We start from the raw sequence: 21,926 nt of genomic DNA, 5'->3' as shown, positions 1-21,926 counted from the left end.
AGAATGCTACGAGTAGTCTATATATAGTTATATACATATGTATGTCCATCGATTCCTAGAAATAGTTATCTGCAAGTTTATAAATTGTACATAAGAATTAATCAACCTATCGAATAACTCCGATTTCCATTTAAAGCGGGTGTTGTAGCTGTAGTTTGGCTACTGCTGTTTAAGCCGGGCATGCCTTTCCTCTCCTCTCCGGAGAGCATAGCAGAGCAGACGCAATCTGAATGAGGATGTGATAAAAATCCCTGTCAGTGTATACGCCTGGACGACTGTCCTGCGGGGAATTCTAGTACCCCGTTGTATGTGTGAGCTTATGGCCAAAACCATTATGGACAACTGCAATGGCGACAATACCGCGACGTTGATGTTTTGCACCTGAGACCCATTGTTGGGAGTAGCTACCAATTCCATTCTACCTTACAGGTGGTTGGCGTCGCGCCCGAAAGTATGCCATTAAAACAGTGAAAAAATCCAACCACCATACAGAAGCACGACTGAAATGTTGCCAAAAAAAACCAAAAAAAAAACAGCGACCAAAAAGAAATTCGCTGACACAACGACATTTTCAATGTAACACAAATTTTGCGGTTTTGTGGTTATCCCGGCTTAAACAGCAGCAGCCAAACAACAGCCACAACAGTAATAGCGTTTGTAATCTTGTTAGGCGTGAATTACGTTTTTGGCAGGACATTTTTTCCTGCCATATTTAACAAAAAACATTTTTATAGGTATAGCGAATCGATCGGAATGGAAAGGATTTTTCAATAATAGGGATCAAATAACCAAGACTCAGGTCCAGAATCGCACTTGACTTCGTTTGGTTCCCGCCCTCTCCCGTGCCGTCCTGTACCGCCGCAAGCCCAATCCCATTTCCGTTTCCGTTTTGTACGATGTCAATTATTGTTGCATACTTTGTGGCGCTCGTGATGGTGCTGGCGAACAATGCAAAGTGGTTAATGATGGCGTGGGTGTGACCAGGGGTCGTGAGGGTGTCAGGGAATCGGGCCATTCCCAACAAGAAAATCCCTCTATGCCAACACGCGCGCACCGTAATTAAGAGACACTCCACTCCACTCTGGCACTGAAGCAATGGAGCACTGGAGCACTGGAGCACTGGGGGACGATGACGATGGCTCCAGGCCAATGGGAAAACAATGGCTAAACACACGCTTGCCCCCATAGCCCCACCCTTCCGCTGCCTGAGGCTGACCCAATTAGTGGCGAAGAGCGACTCGACTCCATCTATTGTATCTTCGATGTATCTTTCTAGTCGTGTGCTGGGTTGTTCGGTTGCCAGGTTGCCGCGTTGCCGGTCTCGGGGTTGCCACGTTAATTAAATTATCACGTGTCAATTAATGTTTCCCGGCCTGACGGAACGAAGTAAAAGAAACGCCCAAAGGAAAAACGCATTCACTTTGAGCGGGTGCGCACACGGTGCCTATCTATCTGCCGCCATCAACCGTCATCCTTTTTCATGGTGCGACTTTTACGGTTCCTCGCTGAAAACTTTCACCACAAAAAACTGAAAAAATAACCCAAACGTCACTCAAAAATCCGTTTGATGATTTTCCATCAAAGTTTTCAATGGTGCTTGTTGCAGGATATTTGGTTTGAGTTTTGTTCACGCCCTCCTTATCTGACTTTTGTCTCGTTTAATGTTTAAAGTTTTTCAATTAAACACGTAAAATTCTTCTCTGGCCGCGTTTCATTAAGCACTGCCCGCGGCTGTCGAATCAGAGGATAGCATTTGCTTTAATTGATGCTCAATTTGATTAGGAAAATGGCTCACGGCAAGAATTGAAGGTTTGCTGCGAAAGTCGATCTTGCAGATCGAGCAATGCGATGGCAGCTATCTAACAATATAGTTGGTTTATACTGTATACATTTTTCGATAGTATACTAGATATACATATGGTTGGATTCTCTCATTCCCTCTGCAAAGCTTTGTATACAAAGATATGTGGAGTAAAGTGTTATGAATTTTAGTGATAATTTAATTGAATTAATTATAATTGTAATGGGTATGAGAAATAAGAATTACATATTTATACTGGTATGGGGAAAAGTGATCGTTTGAGGAGCAAAAACGGAATACACTTAAACAAAACCCGACTATTTTACAGGTGTTGAACTCACAACTAACCCGATTCTAGAGCAAGCATCTAAATAACTTGAGGGAATGGGATATATTTGGTAGACTCAATTTACCAGAAAAACGCATTAAAATTAAGCCCGATTTGCCTTTGAAGAGCCCGATTTCGCGATGCTGCAGTTGGCTGTTCTGCCTGGGATTTAATTACAACTGCCAGAGCGGCTTCTGTCTGTGCCAGAGCCAGGGCCACAGCCACAGCCAGAGGCAGAGCCATCTCTAAGCGCATTAAGTATGCGCCGCGTGCGCCAATTAGGTTGAGTCAGCTGCCCGGACTGGCCGTAAGTATTTTCAGCACATTTCTTTTGCGCTTTTCCGCCATCGCTGAGCTCCCTTCAGCGTCATCATCTAACGCGCTTACAAACCAATTAACCTTTTGCCGTGTAATCGCTTCGGGATTCGTTATTAGCTGCGACTCTGGGTTATCTTTTTTGTCTCTGCTTATATTGCTGGGTCTTGGCTACAGAATGCCAAGATAACATCGTCGTGGTTGGCGTAGGGATGTGGTCAAAAAAAATACGAATCAATAGCCTGGCAACACAGCCCGAAGCCTGTCCTTTGGCTGCAATTGGGCCACGAAGGCAAAGCAAAGCTTCTTCCAGCCAGGAGCTTTAGGTAGCTAGGGGTGGACTCGAGACCGTGGCTGCCTCTATGTACAATGTCTGTAAAGTCAACTGGCATTAAAGATTTGCTTTATCAACGGCTGTGCTATTTATTAATCTTTAATTGTTTAATAACTGATTCTTATTTTAATTCTAACCCTAGATAAGATCTTGTCACGCCATTAATTTTATCTTCCTCTTCGTGAAGTAATACTTTGTGGTCGAACCGCGAGAGGGACCCGGAGAGTAGGAGGGTTTTTAGTGGGTGAGGTCACCCCAAGTCTCACACTTATCGGCTTTTCCCCCAAATGCTTTTCCCCCAAATGCTTTTCCCCCTACACAAAAACAAGTCAAAATAACATTTTTATAAACTTCTAAGTATCGGGTTATTGTTGCTTTTTGGCCATCAACTGCTAAATCGCCATATTGGTAGAAATTAAAGCAACAAAAATTTTACATTTATATCAAAATAAAATATGGCTAAGCAAAACAATACGGATGAATAAAATGATAGAAAGGGAAAAGGAAAATTAAAAAAGATGATGGGTATGCAGAAAATGCATACTATCAAAATGGAACTAGGATTTGATTATACGGTAACTTCTCTACGGCTTTTGGCTCAAGCTATTTAATATGAGGGAGAAAAGATTTCTGCCAAATAAAATATTCAACTTGTAGTTTTGACGGTTTCTATTTATACCCGGTACTCGAAGAGTTTAGAGACTTATTAGTTTTGTGGCAGTTGTGTCCAACACTCAGAAGGAAGCCTCTCCGACCACAAGGTTCACAAGGTTTTGATTTTAGCACGGTTCGAAAATCGGCGAAATTTTTAGATATACGTTTTGTAGCGAGATCTGACAGAAGTGCGGATACCAAATTTGACTACTCTAGCCTCAATAGTCTCTGAGATTTGTGGATGCCCCAGATTTTCGTCCTTTGCGGGGGCGGAAGGCGAAATTTTGACATAAAACGGTCAAGATCCGATATCACAGGAGTGTGGATACCAAATTTGGCTGCTCTGGCTCTTATAGGTTCTGAGATCCTTGAACTCACATTTTGCAATTGGCAAAACCGACTATGAAACCTGTGTGTTAGAGAGAGACAGAGCGAGAAAGAATGAAATTGTTTTCTTGATTCTGGCTATAATAATTATACGATCTGGTTCAGATCTTACACTCTAGAACATAAAGTCATCCATTTCTTGTATCTTTGAAATTGTGGATGCCACAGATTTTCGCCCTTTGGTGGTGGCGGAAGGGGGAGGGAAAAGTTTTGAAATATACTTGTGACAGTGACATATCACAAAAGTGACATATCACATCCGGATATAAAATGTCGGTGCTCTAGCTCTTATAGTCTTTGAGCACTAGGCGCTAATAGAGACGGACAGACGGACGGACGGACAGACAGACAGGGCTCAATCGACTCGGCTATTGATGCAAATTTACTGGTCAGAGAAATTGTAGATACCAAAAACTTAGGGAAATTCCATTTTTATGGAAACTTAAAGGGATTACATTTTTGCAATAGAAATTTATTAGTATTTTGTGAACTATCAATGCAATCAGACGTGAAAAATTCTACAGTGTAAAAACAGAATTAGGACTATTTAGTCTTGATCGGCATCAATAGCCGAGTCGATATAGTCATTTCTGTCTGTCCGTCCCGATTAGCGCCTATATCTTAGATTACAGATAGAAATTGCCGAATCTGGATCAGATCAGATCACTTTTATAGCCAGGAGGAACAAATGAAATTGCAGTGGCTACGCTACTCCTTCCACGTGCTTACTCATTCTCTCTCTCACACACACTCTTCCTCGTGCAGAGCGCGCCACTTGCCGTGCAGCGCCATCTGTTGCTGTGCTATGCAAAACAGGCAACCGATATATGTACATATGTATACTATTACTCACTCACGTTGCCACTTTTTTTTTTGTTGAATTTTTTTGTGGAGTGTGTTGCTGTCTCGCTCCGCTCCGATAGCGGTGCACACTGCACGAGAAAGAGTGAGAGAGAAGGAGTAAACGCGTGGAAAGGGTAGCATAACCACTGCACATAGCCTTCTGTCTATAATAGTGAACCGATCTAATCCACATTCGTCAATCTGCTAGATATGGTAACTTTCCTAATACTCATAAAGCTGCCTAGCTGATTGATTTAAATCAAAAAAGTCCAATGTTTATGTTGCTTGTGTTACAAATGCATTTTTTTGTCCGATGGTAAGAAATTTTTACAAATGAAATCTTTTTTTTACTTCTGTTCGAATCATTTTTGGTAATCTGGCTTATTATAATATAATTATATTTTAGATAGTTTAATTACTTTTTCGTCTGATGAAAGTTCCAGGTATTTATTTTTAAGAAAATGTTTAATACGAGCATCAATTATAAAAATGGAGCTGGAGTGATGCTTCGGCTCTAACGTCACTTCGTGAATCAGTCGTTTTAGTTGTAATTGCTTCTTTCTTTCCATGATGCGCACTATTGTTGTATCTAGCTCCTGTATATTCATATTTCTTTCAGTTGTCGGTTTTTGACCCATTGGTGCGATAGATTTTAAACAGTTTATAAGGCTCCGTTTTCTATTGTAATCCCTGCACACAGTTATAGAAGATGTCGGGGTCAAGGGTGCAGAATTTTCACTGGCGATCAATAGCTTGTGGTCGATCAGTGGACACATCACCTAAAACAAGAAGAGCATGTCTGTTAAAATTTGGATTATGAGGTAATAATCAATAAGTACCTGTATCAGTGTCTCCGCGCTGGTTCCCACATTTTCGGCCAATTTCTGGACAGCGAACGTATTCTGGTGGTTGAACTGCAGAAGCAGAGCCATTTGCAAGGTGTTTACCCGGAGGGTATAACATTTCTGGGAGCTTGAGTTCATGGTCAGCTCGCCCCAGGACTTGAGAGGATGAAAGTTGAGCCCATATCTATTAAACTCTTTAGACCAAAATAATCGGAACTCGTTTTCGAACTGCTCCAGTTCCACGGGCAATCGAATGCCATTTATTGAACCTTCGAGCTGTCTGACTTTAAAAAACTTGACACGAAAATCAATTTGTACTTTTAAGCCTATTCCCACCAGGAACTCCTGGCACTTTGCTTGTATGCCATTCGATGCATTCATTTCATTCCGCTCGATTCTTCCCTTTACTTGGAAATCACTCCCAAGATCCTTCGCCAGCATAGAGATTAGCAATGATTCGTTTTTATCCGATGCAGATGTATCGTCGATACATCGCTTTTTCAGCAGTGCAAAGTAGTCATTGGTAAAGGATTTCCTATTCTCCTCGCTCAAATATAGAACGACATCAACAATTTTTTTCATTTCATTTCGAAGCGTGATTTCTTCGTTTTCGGAAGATGGCTTATTCAGCATTAGCATATGACAGTACCGGGCAAATATAAGCGGTGTATTCCCTTCTTTTTTACCTTCGGGTTTTTTGTTTATCACCTCATCGCACACATAATCAACCTTAGCTATTAATTCTTTGCGATCTGCAAAAGCCCTTAGAAGGGGAACTTTTCTCAGGCCCCATATGGCTTGAACATAGTCCCTCTCATAATTAAGCTTCCCGCATCTGTCGATCGAATTCTTTAACAGGCACTCAAGGTGTGCGCTCAGTGTGTTGCACAGATCCGGCTCAATAGCAGGCTTATATATAATGGCACATTTCACGAAAAGTTGTAGTTCTCCGCGCAAGTCCGATTCTAGCAAGCTTCGGAATAATGTTTTCGATTCAGACTCGAAAAACTGTATAACATTCGATTGGAAAACGTTGGTCATTTTTTCTAGCACGGAACAAGACTGATTGACGTCATTGCCGAGTATGTCGACGATCGACTGTAACGCAGTATATATCTTGGAGCGGTTAATGGGCTGATCGTGGATTTCTCCCACCATAGTGTGATTAATGGCATTGATTAGAGATCGATCGATCGGTGTGAATAAAATCGATTTCCACAGAATCATACCCAGACGGTAGATCGTATATACATCATCACGATCTTCAAGAATCTCTCTTTTTAGCCAGTTTTCGTTCAAATAGCTACATCCGATATCCAGGACAGTGACGGATGCCTGGTACGATTTCCAGCAACGGTTATACTCACAGAGCAACTCCTGTTCGTCGTTTATTGATTCTAGTTCCTCTACTATGCTTTTAAGCCGAATGGTTAGAAAATTCTTTAGGGCGAGGTAAACTTTTCTACCAGCTTTCTGGCTGCGTCTGGTCTCAATTAATGCGGTGCAGCAGAGATCGCAAATTCTCCTGTGGAGAGCCAAGAGATCCCGACGTGTCCATGTGGTGTCATTTCGAAAGATCCTCTCCAAATCCGCCAACAGCAGTTCGCTGAAATCTGTAAACGTTTTTTTACGAGACATTATTGTTGATTGTTTTCTTGGGAACCACCCGAATTTCAGCAAGAGAAGTTTAAGCACCACACCAGGTTTCGAATTGTTCAGCGCTTGCAATAATCTCGGCGGTGTAAATACGAATTTTATTAAAAAAAAATTGCTTATGAAATTTCTTTACGTAAGAAAACAATAGTGATATTGATAACATAAAATATTTATAATGCAATCGATAGCTGTGCTTTGCCATCGACACCATCCATCGATAACCCATTGTCGACCAAAGGGAATTTATATACATATATCCACGAAAATGATGAAACTTACATTTTTGCGCAGTTCCAGTGAAAGCTATCCTGGATTTTTTGAAAGTAAAGAGGACGGTTCTAAAAGACAAATTTTTGTGTGCATATTTACCCATTCTTTCTAGCTGGTAATATTCGACGGAATATTAAAAACGAAGAATATGTATAATAGAACTTGAATTCGTTAGTATATTTACGGTATATTTTTAAAATGAGATGGTATTTTTTGATATATTTCTGAGGGTTGGAGGGTATATTTGATCGATAAGTCGGCGGTCACACTGGTATCGATGTTAGTGATGTAAATTTGAATGAAAACATCGATGTCGATGTCCATCGATGTTGGATTGATACATCGGATTTATTCTTCGATGCATCGATGTATGACTGATTATATTATTATTATTGCGTTATTATTATACAAAAAAATCTTAAAACTTAAAAATTGTGTTGTACTTAAGCCGTCTACAGTTTGGTCGTCGCAACTAGAACTTGAACCAGTTGGACTGCGGAGTGGGTATCCTACGGTACGCGAAATGAGGATCTGAAGACACGGCGACAGCCGCAATGATATGAAATTAAACTACCGATGTTTTGCAAGACATCGATACATCACTCAACATCGGTAGCAGCAAAAACATCGGAAAACATCAGTAAACATCGCCAGATGCTTACATCACTAATCGATGTCGATATTGATAAATTGATAAACCACACGTGCGAAAGTTAATTTCTCAGGCGCTCCAGTTTGCATTTAAAAAAGAGAAATGGTAAGTTGAGCTAGGGATCCAACCGGAAGGTTATACGCGTAGCAATCGCTACAAAAAACCGTGCGCATAACTTTGTTCGAGAAGTTTCCACATACCTTTTCTTGCTTCTACTTCGCCGGCCTGTTGTGTAACAGGGGGCAGAGCAGCCAAGTAAAAGAAACATGAATTGAATTGAATTAATATTGTAGGCCGCTGCTATTAAGAAGATTATACCCATGCTGGACCGCATTCTAATTCAACGTGCCGAGGCTCTGACCAAAACGAAAGGCGGCATTGTCTTGCCCGAAAAGGCGGTGGGCAAAGTTCTCGAAGGTACTGTTGTCGCTGTGGGGCCTGGCGCGCGCAATGCTGTAAGTATTTCATAATTGTGCCACATTGCTGATCATTGCTGGCTGTGTGCATACACATATGTTACGGTTGAAACTAATTCGTTTGTGTCCTTTCCAGTCAACTGGCAGTCACATTCCCATTGGCGTGAAGGAAGGAGACCGTGTCCTGTTGCCCGAATTCGGTGGCACCAAGGTTAACCTTGAGGGCGATGTTAAGGAACTGTTTCTGTTCCGCGAATCTGACATCCTGGCCAAACTGGAATAGACGCTTCCCGCGCACCAGTCTCAAAATTCTATGAATTCTATGTTTTTTATTAGTATGTAACCCTACCAACCACAATAAACGCTGATGCAATATTTTTGTTTGCATTTAGCCTTGACCGCTATTCAATAAAAGCCGAGTTACTCTTGTTAACATGTATAAAAGCTATATTTGAAATATTAATTATTATTTAAGCTAATCCAGCTTCAGGTTGCGCAGCCCATAAACCTGATTGAAGGCGGAACGTTGCTTTATGTCGGGAAATCCTTCAACGGCGGCCCGTTCCCGCGAGATCTTCACCAAAGCCTCAAATGAGCGCGGCTCCCATATGGCCAAGTCAGCGAGCATTTTCCTGCAAAGGACAGAGAACATTGGATTGCAGATCTGCCATTAAGTAAGTAAGCTGCCACAGCTTACTTGTTCAACAGGATGTCGGTGCGCGTCAGACCCTCCTTAAATGTTTCCAGTCCTACGCCATACTGCTGGCAGCCGGCCTCGACGCGAGTCGTCCACAACTGGGCCATGTCCAGTTTCTTCAACTTGCGGCCCTTAGTGGCGTACGCCAAGGCTCTGTGGACACTCCGAATAGCAAAAGAATAGACATTGCGAGTGCGACTACGGTAATGCTGAAAGTACAAATGCATTTGATGTATGTAATTATTGTAAATAAGTTAATTCTATTTTTACGGTTCCACTCACCGCTGCCAATTTGAAAATACGTCTTTTGCGCCAAAACTCATCAGGACCACGAGCGCGCACCAATAGTGGTATATTCAGGAAGACCATGGCTTGATTTTTTTCAACAGTTCTACGTATTCTTGAGCACTTTTAATTAATAATGTTTTATATTTTACATAACCCGCCTGCTTGTTCACATATGTGTATCGATAAGATATATCGATGCGGACTATCGGCCCCTTGCAGATGACACCACTATCGGTATCTAGAATTGCCGGTTTATTTACATTCTGATTGTAAAGCATATGTTCTGAAAAAAAAAATTTTCCATGATTTACAATACAGCAAGTGCACAAATAGTCTTCTAATTTAGTTATAATGTGTGCAAATAGCCAACGCAACCCCGCTGCAGGAACAACTAGCGACTGCTGGCCGTGCTATGAGGGTCGTCTAAGTTTGTATTGTTTTGTGATTACAGCGACCCTTGTTCTAATCCCATCAGTGCCACAGATCTACTATGGCATTGTGCCGAACGTGTGGGGTGCCGTCCTTTGGGGACCGGTCCTTTATTACGCACTGATCAACATGATCATTCGATTTGTGCTCAGAAATAGTGACTACCAGGTGAGTCAGCAGCCACATTTTCGGAGTATTGTATTCGTTCTTATCATTTTTGGGACTGCACTAGGTGGCGATACGGGCGTCGTTTCTGGGGTTTGTCGAGGCCGTGAGCGTATTAGTAATTTGCTTTGCTCCTACGTCTTGGCAACAGTTTGGCGTCTACGGATGCTTTATGGCATTCTTTCATTATTCAGAGTTCCTGGTCATAGCCTACGCTAATCCGCGCACGCTGACCCTAGACTCGTTTATGCTTAATCATTCGGTACACTATGGCCTGGCTGCGGCAGCCAGCTGGATTGAGTTTTCCCTGGAAGTGTACTTCCTGCCCGATTTTAAACGCTACGGCTACATTTGGGTGCTAGGCATGGCCCTGTGCACCTTTGGCGAGCTGATCCGGAAGTCGGCCATCATCACAGCCGGACGAAGCTTTACGCACTTGGTAAGCTATTTTAAATGGATGCCTTTTTGTGATTCTACTTGGAAATACTTTTACAGGTGCAAAATGAGAAACACTCAGACCACAAGCTCATTACGCACGGCATTTACGCATACTGCCGGCATCCTTCCTATGTTGGCTGGTTCTGGTGGTCCATCGGTACACAGCTCATACTGATCAATCCCATTTGCATCTGCGTCTACACGTTTGTCAGCTGGCTCTTCTTCCACGATCGCATCTACGTCGAGGAGTACTCCCTGCTCAACTTCTTCCAGTCGGACTATGTGCGCTATCAGAAGCGAGTACCCACGGGCCTGCCCTTCATAAAAGGCTATCTGATTGAGTAGCGCCGTTGTAGAGTAGAGGTCAGCCACACAAATTCACAAAAAATCACGAAACTACACAAAGTTATATTTTAGATTAAAGTAAAATATCATCTTTTGTACAGCCGAAAAAACCAGCACATTTTCGATAATAAGTTTACTGATATTTTAACTAATCCTAAATGCTGTTTCTATTTAATCACTCTCATATATATATCAAACCCAATCGGATGATAATGATGGTTCAATCGATCGCAATCACCTGACCGCGTTGTCGGATGTCTTATCAAAGGGATTGACCAATACGATTTCCCAGAACGGCTTTACATTCCCTTCAATAAGTCAAACAATGAGTTGAAGTTCTTCAAAATGTGGACATGTAGATAATTCTCTTGTTTTTTGCTTGTGTCACTTTTGTTTTATTATCAATTTAAATTCGAATATTGCTCTATCTATATGAAACACAAGCCGATCCGATCCTCTTTCACGTTCTTCCGCAGGTCTATGCTGATAAGTTAGTGTCTCTCGCTCTGTGCATAGGCATGTGCATGTGTGTGTGTGTGTGTGTGTGTGTGTGTGTGTGTGTGTGAGTGTAGGTTAAATGTATGTACAAACAATTATCAGTGTCAACAAAAATGTCTTAGTCACTCTCTTTTATAGATTATTCACTTAATTAACAATTGCAAATCTTGCTGCGCTTTGCGTACTTCCTATACCAGGGACCTGTGTATGTGTGTGTGTGATTGTGTTAGTTAGTGTCTTTCTTTGTCACTTCGACTCCTCCTTGTTCTCCTCCTGGTACTCCTCCTCATCCTCTTTATTCGACAAACTGCGGCTCACCCGTATACGTACAGCCAGGATTCTTGATAATATGTCCAGCAGCATAGTTGCCACATCGTATGCACACGTCGAGGGACTTGCCCTGCACAAACTGCGACAGAAAACCGCCAACGAATGCATCCCCAGCGCCATTGGTATCGACAATCTCATGCACCGCCAATCGTGTGACCGGAAACTCTTCAACCGAGTCCCGCTGGATGAGCAGCACGGGATCACAGCCCTGCGTTAGTATGGCAATGCGAGGTCGCGCCGGATTCAGTTTGTCCAGCGCCACCAGACGCTTGCCAATCTCGCGCAGATCTTCGGTCGGCCAGCCCTGGGCCGTAGCAAAGGCATGCGCCTCCGCCTCATTACCAAAGATGATGTCCACATAGGGCATGACGGCCAGTAGCGGTGCCATGTAGAATTGTGATATGAATGGTGCGCTGAGGTTCATTAGGAACGGTCGCTGCTTGGCAAGGGCAGTGGCGGCCACTTGCATTATGCTGGGCGGGTTCACAGTGAGAAAGAAGCCCTGCCGGGAAATACAATCAAAGGTTTATGTTATTTATTGATCTGATATATTTGGTCCAATTGAGTGCGACGGAATTGACTTCCTGTCTTATCAAGTCATAAAGTTTTTTATTTTATCGCTATTGCATCGATTTTATGATCATATACAATATGGTACTCACCGAAATATAGTAGTACAAAGCATTATCCACCAGCGCTTTGTTGAGGGGCTGATCCAAATGGTCGATGGTGAAGTTGTTGGCCGCCGCCAAGTTGGCGCAGAGCGATCGATGTGTGCCGGTGATGAGAACGGCGCAGGTGCCCGTGGGTACGTCCTTCTTGATCTGATAGTGGACGTCCAGTCCCGCGGACCGGGCCTTCTCCATTAGTATATCAGCATACTCGTCCTCACCAACGCAGCCAAAGAAGACGGCCACCTTCGGCTGTCCCAAGATCCATTGGGCGATGCGCAGTGAATTCTGCACAGATCCGCCGGCCAGGAATTCCGCCTGGAAGCCATCGACCAGCTCCCGATAGATGGGCATGTGTCGCTCCTCGGCCAGGATGGCATCGTCCTCCTTCATCTCATACTTCTGCAAAAAGTCCATCGGCACAATGGCGGAAATGTCCAGCAGTGGATTGCCGCATCCAACCAGGATGCCTTCTCTGTATTGGATAGAATCAAAAAGATTAGTTTCACTCCGGAATCAGCCCGACACATCCCTCCCCGCCACACCACACCGCCCACCTATTGTTACTGCTCCGATCGCACATGCTTCCTGCTTGAGGGCCTGTCGCTAATGCGCCCAATTAGCAATTAGCAATTCAATTCAACTTCAACGACGACGCTGCTTAGCACCACAATCGCTTGGCAATGACGATGAACCTTTCCGATAGCCCCCAGCAGAAGAAAGAAGAGTGGTGGTCCATATTTTAGGTGCGCTTCATAAAGTATCATGAGCATCACTACGGCTTACACGCTGGATTCATCAATTATGTAACTATTACAATTACGCATACGCATTTGTATATTTCTAAGCTTCTCATTTATTTGGACGCCAGTGTGTTGTGCTAGAAATTCAAGTAGCGCTCAGTGAAGGGATTTGAGTATTTGAGCTCTATCTACATACAGAATCATGCCACTCAAAAGCTTCTTAACCAATGGAAATTACTTTTAAACACACATTCTATTAGGCAGTACACATTTATGTGGACGCTAGTGTGGGCGCTATGTTTACGCGCCTTCGATTGTTGTTGGCAAGAATTTGCTCCTCTTATCAGCCGCATATTTTGGAATCAACAGGCAACAACGCCCAACACCCTACGTACATACATACATACATATATATTTGGTTTATTAATTCATTCATATGCCGCCGGTCCTCTGCAACGGCCCCCATGTCAAGCGGGTCAACAGCAATCGAACCTAGAGATAACGACACCGAACACGCTCGCACACACACAGAACCAGCAGCACACGATTTTCACATGCCGCTGTAAATTTTCGGCAATTAGATATACATTTGTACACATGCCTGTATATACGACGCACAAGAACGAGAGCACATGGTGCCTTTTTATTATAAAAAACTTGTAGTCTACTACAACTACAACTAAAACTTACTGCAGCGTGCTCGTCATTTTTGTTGTTGTTGGATTAGCTGCCTTCTTATGTAAACATTAACAAGTTATTGCACTTTAAGTTGAAAGCGTCAGCCTCGTGTCCGATTGTAAGGCTATCCACCAATCTATATATTTAGAAATACTTGATCAGAGATATACAGACAATTTATTTTAGTAATCTACGGAAGCGCGAGCTGCGAGCTCTTGAATTTAGTATTGTTTATGTTGTATCGATATGGTCGATATTTGTACCGCAAAATATTGGTATCGATGTATGCGTTCATTCCACTTCAAGACCAATCTAGTCTAAAAAGCAGTCATAATTCAAAAATAGGCGACTACAGATGCAAACATACAATATCAGAGAGGCCATACAGAACGTAATTTGATACTTAAAGATACGGTCTGAATAATGTTATAATTATGAAGAGCTCGATGAAAAAGACAGGATAGGAGGAAGATCAGACACGGTCGATACTCTATTGGAGGAAGACTAAACTGGCATGCATGCCTATAATGTGTATATTTTCAGACCGTTGCAACAAGTTTTGCAATGCCTTTTTTACGATTTTCATTGGCCATTCTAAGTCTCATTCCATGCACAAAAGTTGCGCTCAACACTAATTTTCATACCCAAGGAATAGGATATCAGAGAATTGCGGAAATGTTTGTCATCAATGAATGCAGAAACTAGTCAGTCTCAGTTGTAAAGTTATCACAACGAAATTTTACAGTTCATGGTCTTCTTACGGAGACCCAGAATAGCTATTGGGATCGGGATATATAAACAAGACACTAATCATATGCATGAATATGTCTAAAGAATATCAATTTGAGAAAAGGTCGTAATAAATTGCGTTTGATCTACATATAAAATTAACGAAATAGGGTGCACAAAGGTCCCATACACGCATCATGTCTTCAAATACTAGCAACATTGCGACTGTTTTTTTTGTTGAACTTTTTCGTTTAACCCTTTTTTTACAATAAATACAATAAAAGCAAGGATTAAAAACTATCCAATCTTGTAGAAAATTTATTCATTAATCGTATAAAAATATGTGGGCATGGCTAAATGTTCTATATAGCTGGTAATATTCAACGATACAAAGAATATGAGGAATATGTAAAATAGAACTTGAATTCGTCAGTATATTTATGGTATATTTTTAAATGAGACGGTATATTTTGGTATATTTCTGAGGGTTGGAGGGTATATTTGATCGATAAGTCCTCGGTCACACTAGTGATGTAAATTTGAATGAAAACATCGATGTCGATGTCCATCGATGTTGTCAAAATCAAACATCGATGTTGGATTGATACATCGGATTTATTCTTCGATGCATCGATGTATGACCGCGAAATCAGGTTCTGAAGACACGGCGACAGACTCGGATGACAGGCAGTTGTGGAACTGTTTCTGATACTGAGTTTTATTGAACAAATGGATCTCCTTATATATGTAGCTAGCAGTGGTACTCTTATTGTATGGGAAGGAACGCACAGGCTCCATGTGAGTGTATTTTTAGATAGGGTGCACTTACTCTGTGCGGGGGTTACATTTCAGTGCATTTACTTAGGTACTTGGCAGCAATAAAGTAAATAGTTTATTGCTTCATCCTTTTTGGTGGGTTCGAGTTTACAAGTGCAATTGTCTATTCTTAGTTTCTAATGTAATTTTCGTGTCGTCATATTCATTGACATGAAGTGACATGGACAATTGTATTTATGAGTATTTGTGTATGAGATTGTACTGTATATTCTGTAATATTAATAAGGTATATGTCTGAGACTGAACAGTACTCTTCATACCTTCCCAAACACACAACGGGTTGCCTTCGAATGATGTTAACGGCGTTCGCAGTTTCATATTTAAACAAATGTATACCATCTATAGTAAATTTGATTCATTTTAAGTCAAATATGTTTACTTTATTTGGCATTGCTGTGTTGCTGCTTACAGAAGACAAATACGCAATGATTTGAAATTAAACGATCGATGTTTTGCAAAACATCGATGCATCGCTCAACATCGGTACCAGCAAAAACACCGGAAAACATCGGTAAACATCGGCAAAAAAACATCGATGCTCGATGGATCGATGTGTTTTTACAAGGTCACACTCTTTCTTTCCGGTTGTTCTAAAGGTGCGGATGTGTATAAAATTCGTTCCGTCTTAATTTGCCGAAATACTTGGCATCCTAACATATTATCTTTTTTTTATTGTTCATTACAGTGAAGTGAATCCTCAATCGCTAAAATATGGCCGACGTTGATGTGTAAGTCGACATTTAGTGGGTCGGAAATGGAAGTTTATGCCTTTGCCCGATATTTGGGTTTCTGATGAAATTAATTGGTCCGTGTTTATGAATTTACATTGATTATAAATTCTCCAATTGCTGACAAATCAAGGCTAAATGAAGTTTTCCGCGCTGTTTCTGTAATAAAGTAATTTATGATTAAATTCACGCGTTATTGCAGTGATGTGCCCTCCGCAGCCCCCGTCCTCGATGGCGCCATGGACATTAACACTGCCCTGCAGGAAGTGCTAAAGAAGTCTCTGATTGCTGATGGTCTCGTGCATGGCATCCACCAGGCCTGCAAGGCCCTGGACAAGTAAGTAGACCAAGTCTCGAGCTGGCTACCCGCGAGTGCCTCTGATGAAATTAATTGGTCCGTGTTTATGAATTATCCATTGATTAAAAACCTTCCAATTGCTGAGCACATGTTCGCCAACCGGCCAACCGGTTTTCGCCACTGCGCGAGCCCACCAATCGTTTTTCTAACCTATTTTCACCTCCATTTCTTTGGACAGACGTCAGGCCGTTCTGTGCATTCTGGCCGAGTCCTTCGATGAGCCCAACTACAAAAAACTGGTCACTGCCCTGTGCAACGAGCATCAGATCCCCCTGATCCGCGTGGACTCGCACAAGAAGCTCGGCGAATGGTCCGGCCTGTGCAAGATCGACAAGGAGGGCAAGCCCCGCAAGGTGTGCGGCTGCTCAGTGGTGGTCATCAAAGACTTTGGTGAGGAAACACCCGCTTTAGATGTGGTTAAGGACCATCTCAGGCAGAACAGCTAGATCACATGCTGTCCCCTGTCTGTTGAATGAGAGACTACGTGAGAGTTTTTTATGCTAATAAAAATAAAAACGTAAAAAATCCATTAAATAAAAGAAATTTACCCTTTTACATTTTTGGAATGTTCTATATTAACGAAACTATATTAACTGAAAAAAGACGAAATATCAAATTAAGAACTGTCCAGGCAGGCAGTCTTGTGCTTTGCCCAGTCCTTGAGTTGGCACTCACTGCAAAGAAGCGGAAGAAGATTATAATGTGAGTAGGGCTGATTTCTGATGGAGAATCTCAGGGCTTACCGCGAGCAATAGTGGACCTTCTTGCAGTTGGCGCACATCTTTTTGGCCAAAACCAGGCAAGTGGCGCACTTTTTTTTCTGCTCTCCTGATGCCGTGTCGCCTCCAGCCCCAGAATCCGGTTGGGACACCGGATTTCCCTCCTGCACGTTCAGATCGGCCATATTCTGCTCTAGTTCGCACAAGAGCTCTGTGCCGTAGGCAGTACTCAAGCGGCTGGCCAGGTCACAGATCTGCTTCTTGTCCCGGCTGAGAAACAAGGAATCCTGGGCCTGGGCTATCTGATAGAAGCCACCTTCGCGATCAACCTCCTTGGTCAGGTCGTTTTGTATTTGGGGCAGATCTTCCAACAGAAGAGGCTGCAATTTGGCCGTTGTATTGCCGCTGAGGGTCAAGCGGCTAAGGAATTGCTTCAGCCCAATGAGCACGGGCAACTGGTCCAAGAGGGTTTCGTGCATTAGACCCAAGAGCTGCGGAATATAAGACAGTCATTCAAAGCAGACATGGAGTGGGACCCTCATCAGTCTTCACCTTCGACAGCTGCTTGCAACGCGCCTCGTTCAGCTCGTAGTTCTCCATGACCTGGGGATTGAGAAGCAACTGATGCACACAGAACCAGGCCTGGGCCTCGGGCTTGACTATCTTGGCGGCATCCTCCACATTGGTCCACTTCTCGTCGATAAACTTCTGTAGCCCCTTGCTGGTCTTACGCTGCCAGGGACGGAAGCAGAGCAAATCAACCATTAGCCAGGGGATGTCGTGGGTAAACAACATGCGACGAGTGGCGCTCAGGTGAAACAGCGACACGTTGTCGGCCAAGTAGTTGAGAATGGAGATGGAGCGCAGGCCGATCTTGTATACGAAATTGCGCTTCTGGCGCTCCAGCTCGGTGAGCACAGCTTCGTCAACGTCCACCTTTGACTCGTTCTCGTGGTAGCCCATGCTGACGAGCCCAATCACCTGGGCCACCGAGTGGCCACAGTAGTCGATGAGATCCAGCACCGATTCCTGCAGCGTCTCACAGCCACTGGGGTGGTAGAGGCACATGTCCAACAGAGCCACCAGCGCCGCCTCATGGTACATCACCGTGTAGATGAGAAATGTAGCCTGGGGATTCGGGTCGATCTCCAGCAGATGCGGTAGCACCCGAGTCTTCCACAGATTCACACAGAAGGCCTCGTGTATCAGCAAGCGCAGCTTGTCCCGTGAAATCAGGAACTCTTTGACCTCCTCTTCACGGTTCTGGGACGCCTCGTAGGCCGCCTGCTGGCTCAGCTTGATGACCATCTCGTGGACATCGAGCCATTTGCTGCTGCCAACGTCGCGCACCTCGAACGCGCGAATACTCTCAACGAAAAAGTAAAGCTCCTCGGGATAAACAAAGTTTACCATTTTGTTTCCTTGCGATTAAAAAATATTTTTCTCTCTAAATTTTTGTTGTTTCAACTGTGCCCGGGTCTGGCTGTGACTGATTTTTGGAGTACGAGTCAGGTAGGTAAGCAAGTATTTGGGGTTGCCATAGCAGGCAGCGGTTGCTAAGATTCCGTTTTCTAACAGGAAGTTCAGCTAGGGATGTTAAAACACGGAGGTCTTGGCAGGCCTTGAAGCGAATCAAATGCTCCTTGCCATCGTTGCCATTTCAGTACAGTACAATCAGTCGGGTTATTAACAAACAAAAATCTCAAAACTTGTACAACATTCCATTCTTTATCCGACAAATACTTTTGGTAATGTAATGCAACTACAGGTATATATGTAAATACATATCATCTATTAAGAACTAAGGAACGTGATTTTTTAACTAATATATAAAATTAATCTAAGAATACTTTAAGTAAACCGACTAAAATAAAACAAGGAGACTTTCAAGCATAGATCACACAAGTTTCTACTTTCAGGTAAGCTGAGCATTCCACTCCACTGGGCTTAGCGATACAGTCGCACTTGTTCATCGAGATCCTGATCGCTTATGCGATCCTTGAGATTCAGTTCGGCCTCTTGCTTACGCAGCATTTCAAAAATGGCCGCCAGCTGCTCCCTCTCAATGCGACGCTCCTCCATGATCTGGTCGGCTGTGAGGGTCTTCTCGAGACTGTGCTGGATGTGTTTGGTCTTGAACTTTCCCATGAGATGACTGTAGTCCTGGCCGGGCTGATGATCCTCAATGAGCTCCATGTCGCTCTCACTTGTACGCTCCTCGAAGGCCTCGTCGTCATCCAGATCCAGTTCGTCATCATCCTCGTCCTCAAGACGCACCCTCAACTCGGAATCATCTTCGTCATGCATTTCATCGGGGCCCAGTCCCTCGTCCTCCAGTTCCTTTATGACGTACAAATGTGTTTGTATATGTGAGCATATTGAAGAATACCCTATTGCGCTGCATGATTTGAGTGCACTCACGTTTTTATCCTTGAAGAAGTTGGCAAAATAAAAGGCCACCAAAACGCATAGCAGGAGAGTGGTCAGGGCGACCGAATAGTGACCGGGTAGGCCCAGGAAGAGGCCGTCCAGCGATGACAATATTTCGTTCATTTTCCCCCCAATTTATTGTTTATTTTTATTTTATTTTATTTTTTTTTGATGGCTTAAGTTACCATGCTACCCTTGAGTAGCGTGGGATTACTTGACCGCCCGCTTTTTTGAAGGTATTGGAGTGCCGGTTATAGTTTTACATCAATTTCGTCGATGAAGTCAATTAGTGTTTGGTACGCGCTGAAGTTTTCTTTTTCAAAGAATTTGTAAATATCATATTATACTTTCTTAGAGATGGGAAAGTTTTGCCTTGTCTTGTACTTGGTACAATGGCGCTATCGATACTATCGCATGTATCACCTGTGTTACTAGGAACTACATGCATTTTGGCGAGTGTGTGCCTATCAAATGCGTTACTGTCTGTTGATTCTTTAATCTTTAAGTTTAGTTTTATTTAGGAAGCACGGCTTTGACGATGTTGAGGGGAAAAGAATTCTTTGCTATCCTGCTGATTGCAGCTGATTTCTGCCCTGCAGCACAATCATCGGCAAAATGCCAGTCCTGCAGACCTGCTGGCTGTTGTCCAGCAACAACAGATACAACAACAGCAGCAGCAACAGCAAACGGACCAGCAAACGCACCAGCAAGTGCAAGTGCAACACCAGCACTTGAGACTGAGCACTGCGACACCATCTCATCATGTGAGCAGCTTTCTCAACGAGACTGCAAACCCGAATGATTCCTTCACTTTGGCTGTGGCCGCGAATGACAGCAACAACAGCAGCAGCAACAACATCGTCAACAATATTAAAGCGCAATTCCAGAAGGGCAAACCACAATGGGCCAATCTGTTTTCGGGTCTGAATCGCCATCGGAAAAAAGCTGACTGTCGCTCAATTCTATTAGCACAAGGCGAACATTATTTCCAGTCGAAAGGTGAAACAATAATCAAATGATTTCTCGAAGTATATGACTGTATTTTTGTATATCACAGACCATCTACAAACCACAAGAGCCCACACCCACTGCTGATCAGTTTGCTGAGCAGTTTCCGCTCCAGTTTGTGGACTTGCTAGAGCATCAGAAGCACGGTTTGAAATGGATGCAGTTCCGGGAACGGCAGGCTATTTGCGGTGGCATCCTGGCAGACGAAATGGGGCTGTGATAGACTCTTAGTATGATTTCCTTAATCTTGACCTCTCTGGAGATAAAGATCAAAAAAGAAAAAAATCAGAGAGCGTTAGTTGCCAAATGGAATAAAGAACTTTAACGAATGCCGGTTAAAAAGATGCCAAAATTTCGCATTTTCGATGTTGAGTACTATGAGGACCAGGACGACCAGGAACAAGATAATAAGTATGAACCACATCCTATCGAAGACCCCGAGATATTCGAGTCTGAAGGAGAAGACGAAAGACGTGGCCCCTACTTGTCCGCGAGCACTTTAGTGGTCTGCCCGCTGAGCGGGATGTTCCAGTGGGCAGAGGAAGTGGCACCAAATACCATCAAAGTTTTGACATTTCATGGTCCCAATCGCCATGACATCAGCTTGGAGGAATTCAGAAGCCACGACTCAGTTATAACCTCGTACCATACCGTCGCCTCAGATGTTAGGAAACTTGGCAATAGCAAACGTGGCAACGAACCTCCGATTTGCCTGACATCTGACCTCAGATGATCCATGGACCGGGAGCCATCCATGGTCAAATCTAAGCACAGAAACACGTTCAATTAAATAATAGCTTGTAGCCATCTGATCTGATATGCTACTCACCTTAACCATAAGACAGGGATGGCAGCAAAATTGAGGAAGGCGCAGAAACAGCACCAGAATAACGATTTCCTTCACCTTTTTTTGTGGATTGTAGCCAAGTGATCGAAGGAATTGCTCATATATTTTTGTTCAATATACTTTGTGATTTCAGGCTTCGATAGTTGTACATCTGCCAGCTGTGAAGGCAGGCAGTAGCGGCATGTCCCCGGAAGCCTGCAACTGCTGCCTGGCACGACGCAGCATCAAAGGCTTAATAAAGAAGCTAGGGCGAAAGAGACCATGCCCCCGCTCAGCATCATCTTCCGCTGTTTTAGATGCGTGAAGTGCGGTACGTTCAGGAAACGCAGCAGCGCAATGACATCGATGGCCCTGTTTTGGACAGGTGTCCCTGTCAGTGCCCAGACAATGTGCGAAGAAGAGAAAGACGGACTTGAAGCAGCTAGTCCTAACATTTCTTACGGCCAGCAGGCGGGAACTATTGGCAAGATTCCCAACCTCTGAGGCG

General features: G+C 43.3%; 8 protein-coding genes, 1 long non-coding RNA gene and 2 other non-coding genes across 14 annotated transcripts; 6 read left to right on the top strand and 5 right to left on the bottom strand.

Annotated features, from left to right (window-relative positions):
* Positions 1-4,937: 4,937 nt before the first annotated feature.
* LOC108153344 (cullin homolog 1) lies at positions 4,938-7,573 on the bottom strand. Of its 2 annotated transcripts, XM_033386571.1 has the most exons (3): positions 7,533-7,573; positions 5,502-7,120; positions 4,938-5,441 (listed from the first exon to the last, which is right to left on the bottom strand). In XM_033386571.1, exons 1-3 carry the CDS (start codon positions 7,534-7,536, stop codon positions 5,058-5,060), a joined length of 2,007 nt encoding a protein of 668 aa, XP_033242462.1. In that variant the 5' UTR covers positions 7,537-7,573; the 3' UTR covers positions 4,938-5,057. The 2 variants fall into 2 exon arrangements, with proteins under 2 accessions (XP_033242462.1, XP_033242461.1); XM_033386570.1 differs by lacking the exon at positions 7,533-7,573 and having other exon boundaries at positions 5,502-7,318.
* A 508-nt stretch (positions 7,574-8,081) lies between these two features.
* On the top strand, positions 8,082-8,915 carry LOC108152574 (10 kDa heat shock protein, mitochondrial). The gene is made up of 3 exons (XM_017282013.2): positions 8,082-8,190; positions 8,379-8,540; positions 8,638-8,915. Exons 1-3 carry the CDS (start codon positions 8,188-8,190, stop codon positions 8,782-8,784), a joined length of 312 nt encoding a protein of 103 aa, XP_017137502.1. The 5' UTR covers positions 8,082-8,187; the 3' UTR covers positions 8,785-8,915.
* A 10-nt stretch (positions 8,916-8,925) lies between these two features.
* On the bottom strand, positions 8,926-9,668 carry LOC108152573 (39S ribosomal protein L20, mitochondrial). Its single transcript, XM_017282012.2, has 3 exons — positions 9,481-9,668; positions 9,199-9,407; positions 8,926-9,133 (listed from the first exon to the last, which is right to left on the bottom strand). The coding sequence occupies exons 1-3, from the start codon at positions 9,565-9,567 to the stop codon at positions 8,977-8,979; spliced, it is 453 nt and encodes a 150-aa protein (XP_017137501.1). The 5' UTR covers positions 9,568-9,668; the 3' UTR covers positions 8,926-8,976.
* A 75-nt stretch (positions 9,669-9,743) lies between these two features.
* LOC108152572 (protein-S-isoprenylcysteine O-methyltransferase) lies at positions 9,744-11,015 on the top strand. The gene is made up of 3 exons (XM_017282011.2): positions 9,744-10,083; positions 10,148-10,519; positions 10,576-11,015. Exons 1-3 carry the CDS (start codon positions 9,838-9,840, stop codon positions 10,861-10,863), a joined length of 906 nt encoding a protein of 301 aa, XP_017137500.1. The 5' UTR covers positions 9,744-9,837; the 3' UTR covers positions 10,864-11,015.
* A 178-nt stretch (positions 11,016-11,193) lies between these two features.
* On the bottom strand, positions 11,194-14,025 carry LOC108152571 (adenosine kinase). Of its 2 annotated transcripts, none has more exons than XM_017282010.2 (3): positions 13,796-14,025; positions 12,354-12,837; positions 11,194-12,193 (listed from the first exon to the last, which is right to left on the bottom strand). In XM_017282010.2, the coding sequence occupies exons 1-3, from the start codon at positions 13,810-13,812 to the stop codon at positions 11,657-11,659; spliced, it is 1,038 nt and encodes a 345-aa protein (XP_017137499.1). In that variant the 5' UTR covers positions 13,813-14,025; the 3' UTR covers positions 11,194-11,656. The 2 variants fall into 2 exon arrangements, with proteins under 2 accessions (XP_017137499.1, XP_017137498.1); XM_017282009.2 differs by lacking the exon at positions 13,796-14,025 and adding an exon at positions 12,920-13,131.
* A 1,941-nt stretch (positions 14,026-15,966) lies between these two features.
* On the top strand, positions 15,967-16,978 carry LOC108152944 (40S ribosomal protein S12). Its single transcript, XM_017282639.2, has 3 exons — positions 15,967-16,077; positions 16,280-16,414; positions 16,614-16,978. The coding sequence occupies exons 1-3, from the start codon at positions 16,061-16,063 to the stop codon at positions 16,879-16,881; spliced, it is 420 nt and encodes a 139-aa protein (XP_017138128.1). The 5' UTR covers positions 15,967-16,060; the 3' UTR covers positions 16,882-16,978.
* On the top strand, positions 16,136-16,206 carry LOC117186868. The gene has a single exon (XR_004471740.1). It is a non-coding gene; the product is annotated as a small nucleolar RNA U18 (small nucleolar RNA).
* LOC117186870 lies at positions 16,453-16,524 on the top strand. The gene has a single exon (XR_004471742.1). It is a non-coding gene; the product is annotated as a small nucleolar RNA U18 (small nucleolar RNA).
* On the bottom strand, positions 16,637-18,655 carry LOC108152941 (zinc finger MYND domain-containing protein 10 homolog). Its single transcript, XM_017282636.2, has 3 exons — positions 17,707-18,655; positions 17,179-17,645; positions 16,637-17,109 (listed from the first exon to the last, which is right to left on the bottom strand). Exons 1-3 carry the CDS (start codon positions 18,565-18,567, stop codon positions 17,052-17,054), a joined length of 1,386 nt encoding a protein of 461 aa, XP_017138125.1. The 5' UTR covers positions 18,568-18,655; the 3' UTR covers positions 16,637-17,051.
* A 239-nt stretch (positions 18,656-18,894) lies between these two features.
* LOC108152943 (matrix-remodeling-associated protein 7) lies at positions 18,895-19,939 on the bottom strand. Its single transcript, XM_017282638.2, has 2 exons — positions 19,576-19,939; positions 18,895-19,494 (listed from the first exon to the last, which is right to left on the bottom strand). The coding sequence occupies exons 1-2, from the start codon at positions 19,705-19,707 to the stop codon at positions 19,102-19,104; spliced, it is 525 nt and encodes a 174-aa protein (XP_017138127.1). The 5' UTR covers positions 19,708-19,939; the 3' UTR covers positions 18,895-19,101.
* A 12-nt stretch (positions 19,940-19,951) lies between these two features.
* On the top strand, positions 19,952-20,936 carry LOC117186293. 2 transcript variants are annotated; one of them, XR_004471401.1, is made up of 3 exons: positions 19,952-20,040; positions 20,096-20,583; positions 20,642-20,936. It is a non-coding gene; the product is annotated as an uncharacterized LOC117186293 (long non-coding RNA). The 2 variants fall into 2 exon arrangements; XR_004471400.1 differs by having other exon boundaries at positions 20,038-20,583.
* The last annotated feature ends 990 nt before the right edge of the window (positions 20,937-21,926 follow it).

The sequence above is a fragment of the Drosophila miranda genome, chromosome XR (genome assembly GCF_003369915.1).
Source record: "Drosophila miranda strain MSH22 chromosome XR, D.miranda_PacBio2.1, whole genome shotgun sequence".
NCBI classification, from domain to species: domain Eukaryota; kingdom Metazoa; phylum Arthropoda; class Insecta; order Diptera; family Drosophilidae; genus Drosophila; species Drosophila miranda.
The sequence above is the reverse complement of the archived record's forward strand: the minus strand, read 5'-3'. Positions and strand labels throughout refer to the sequence as shown.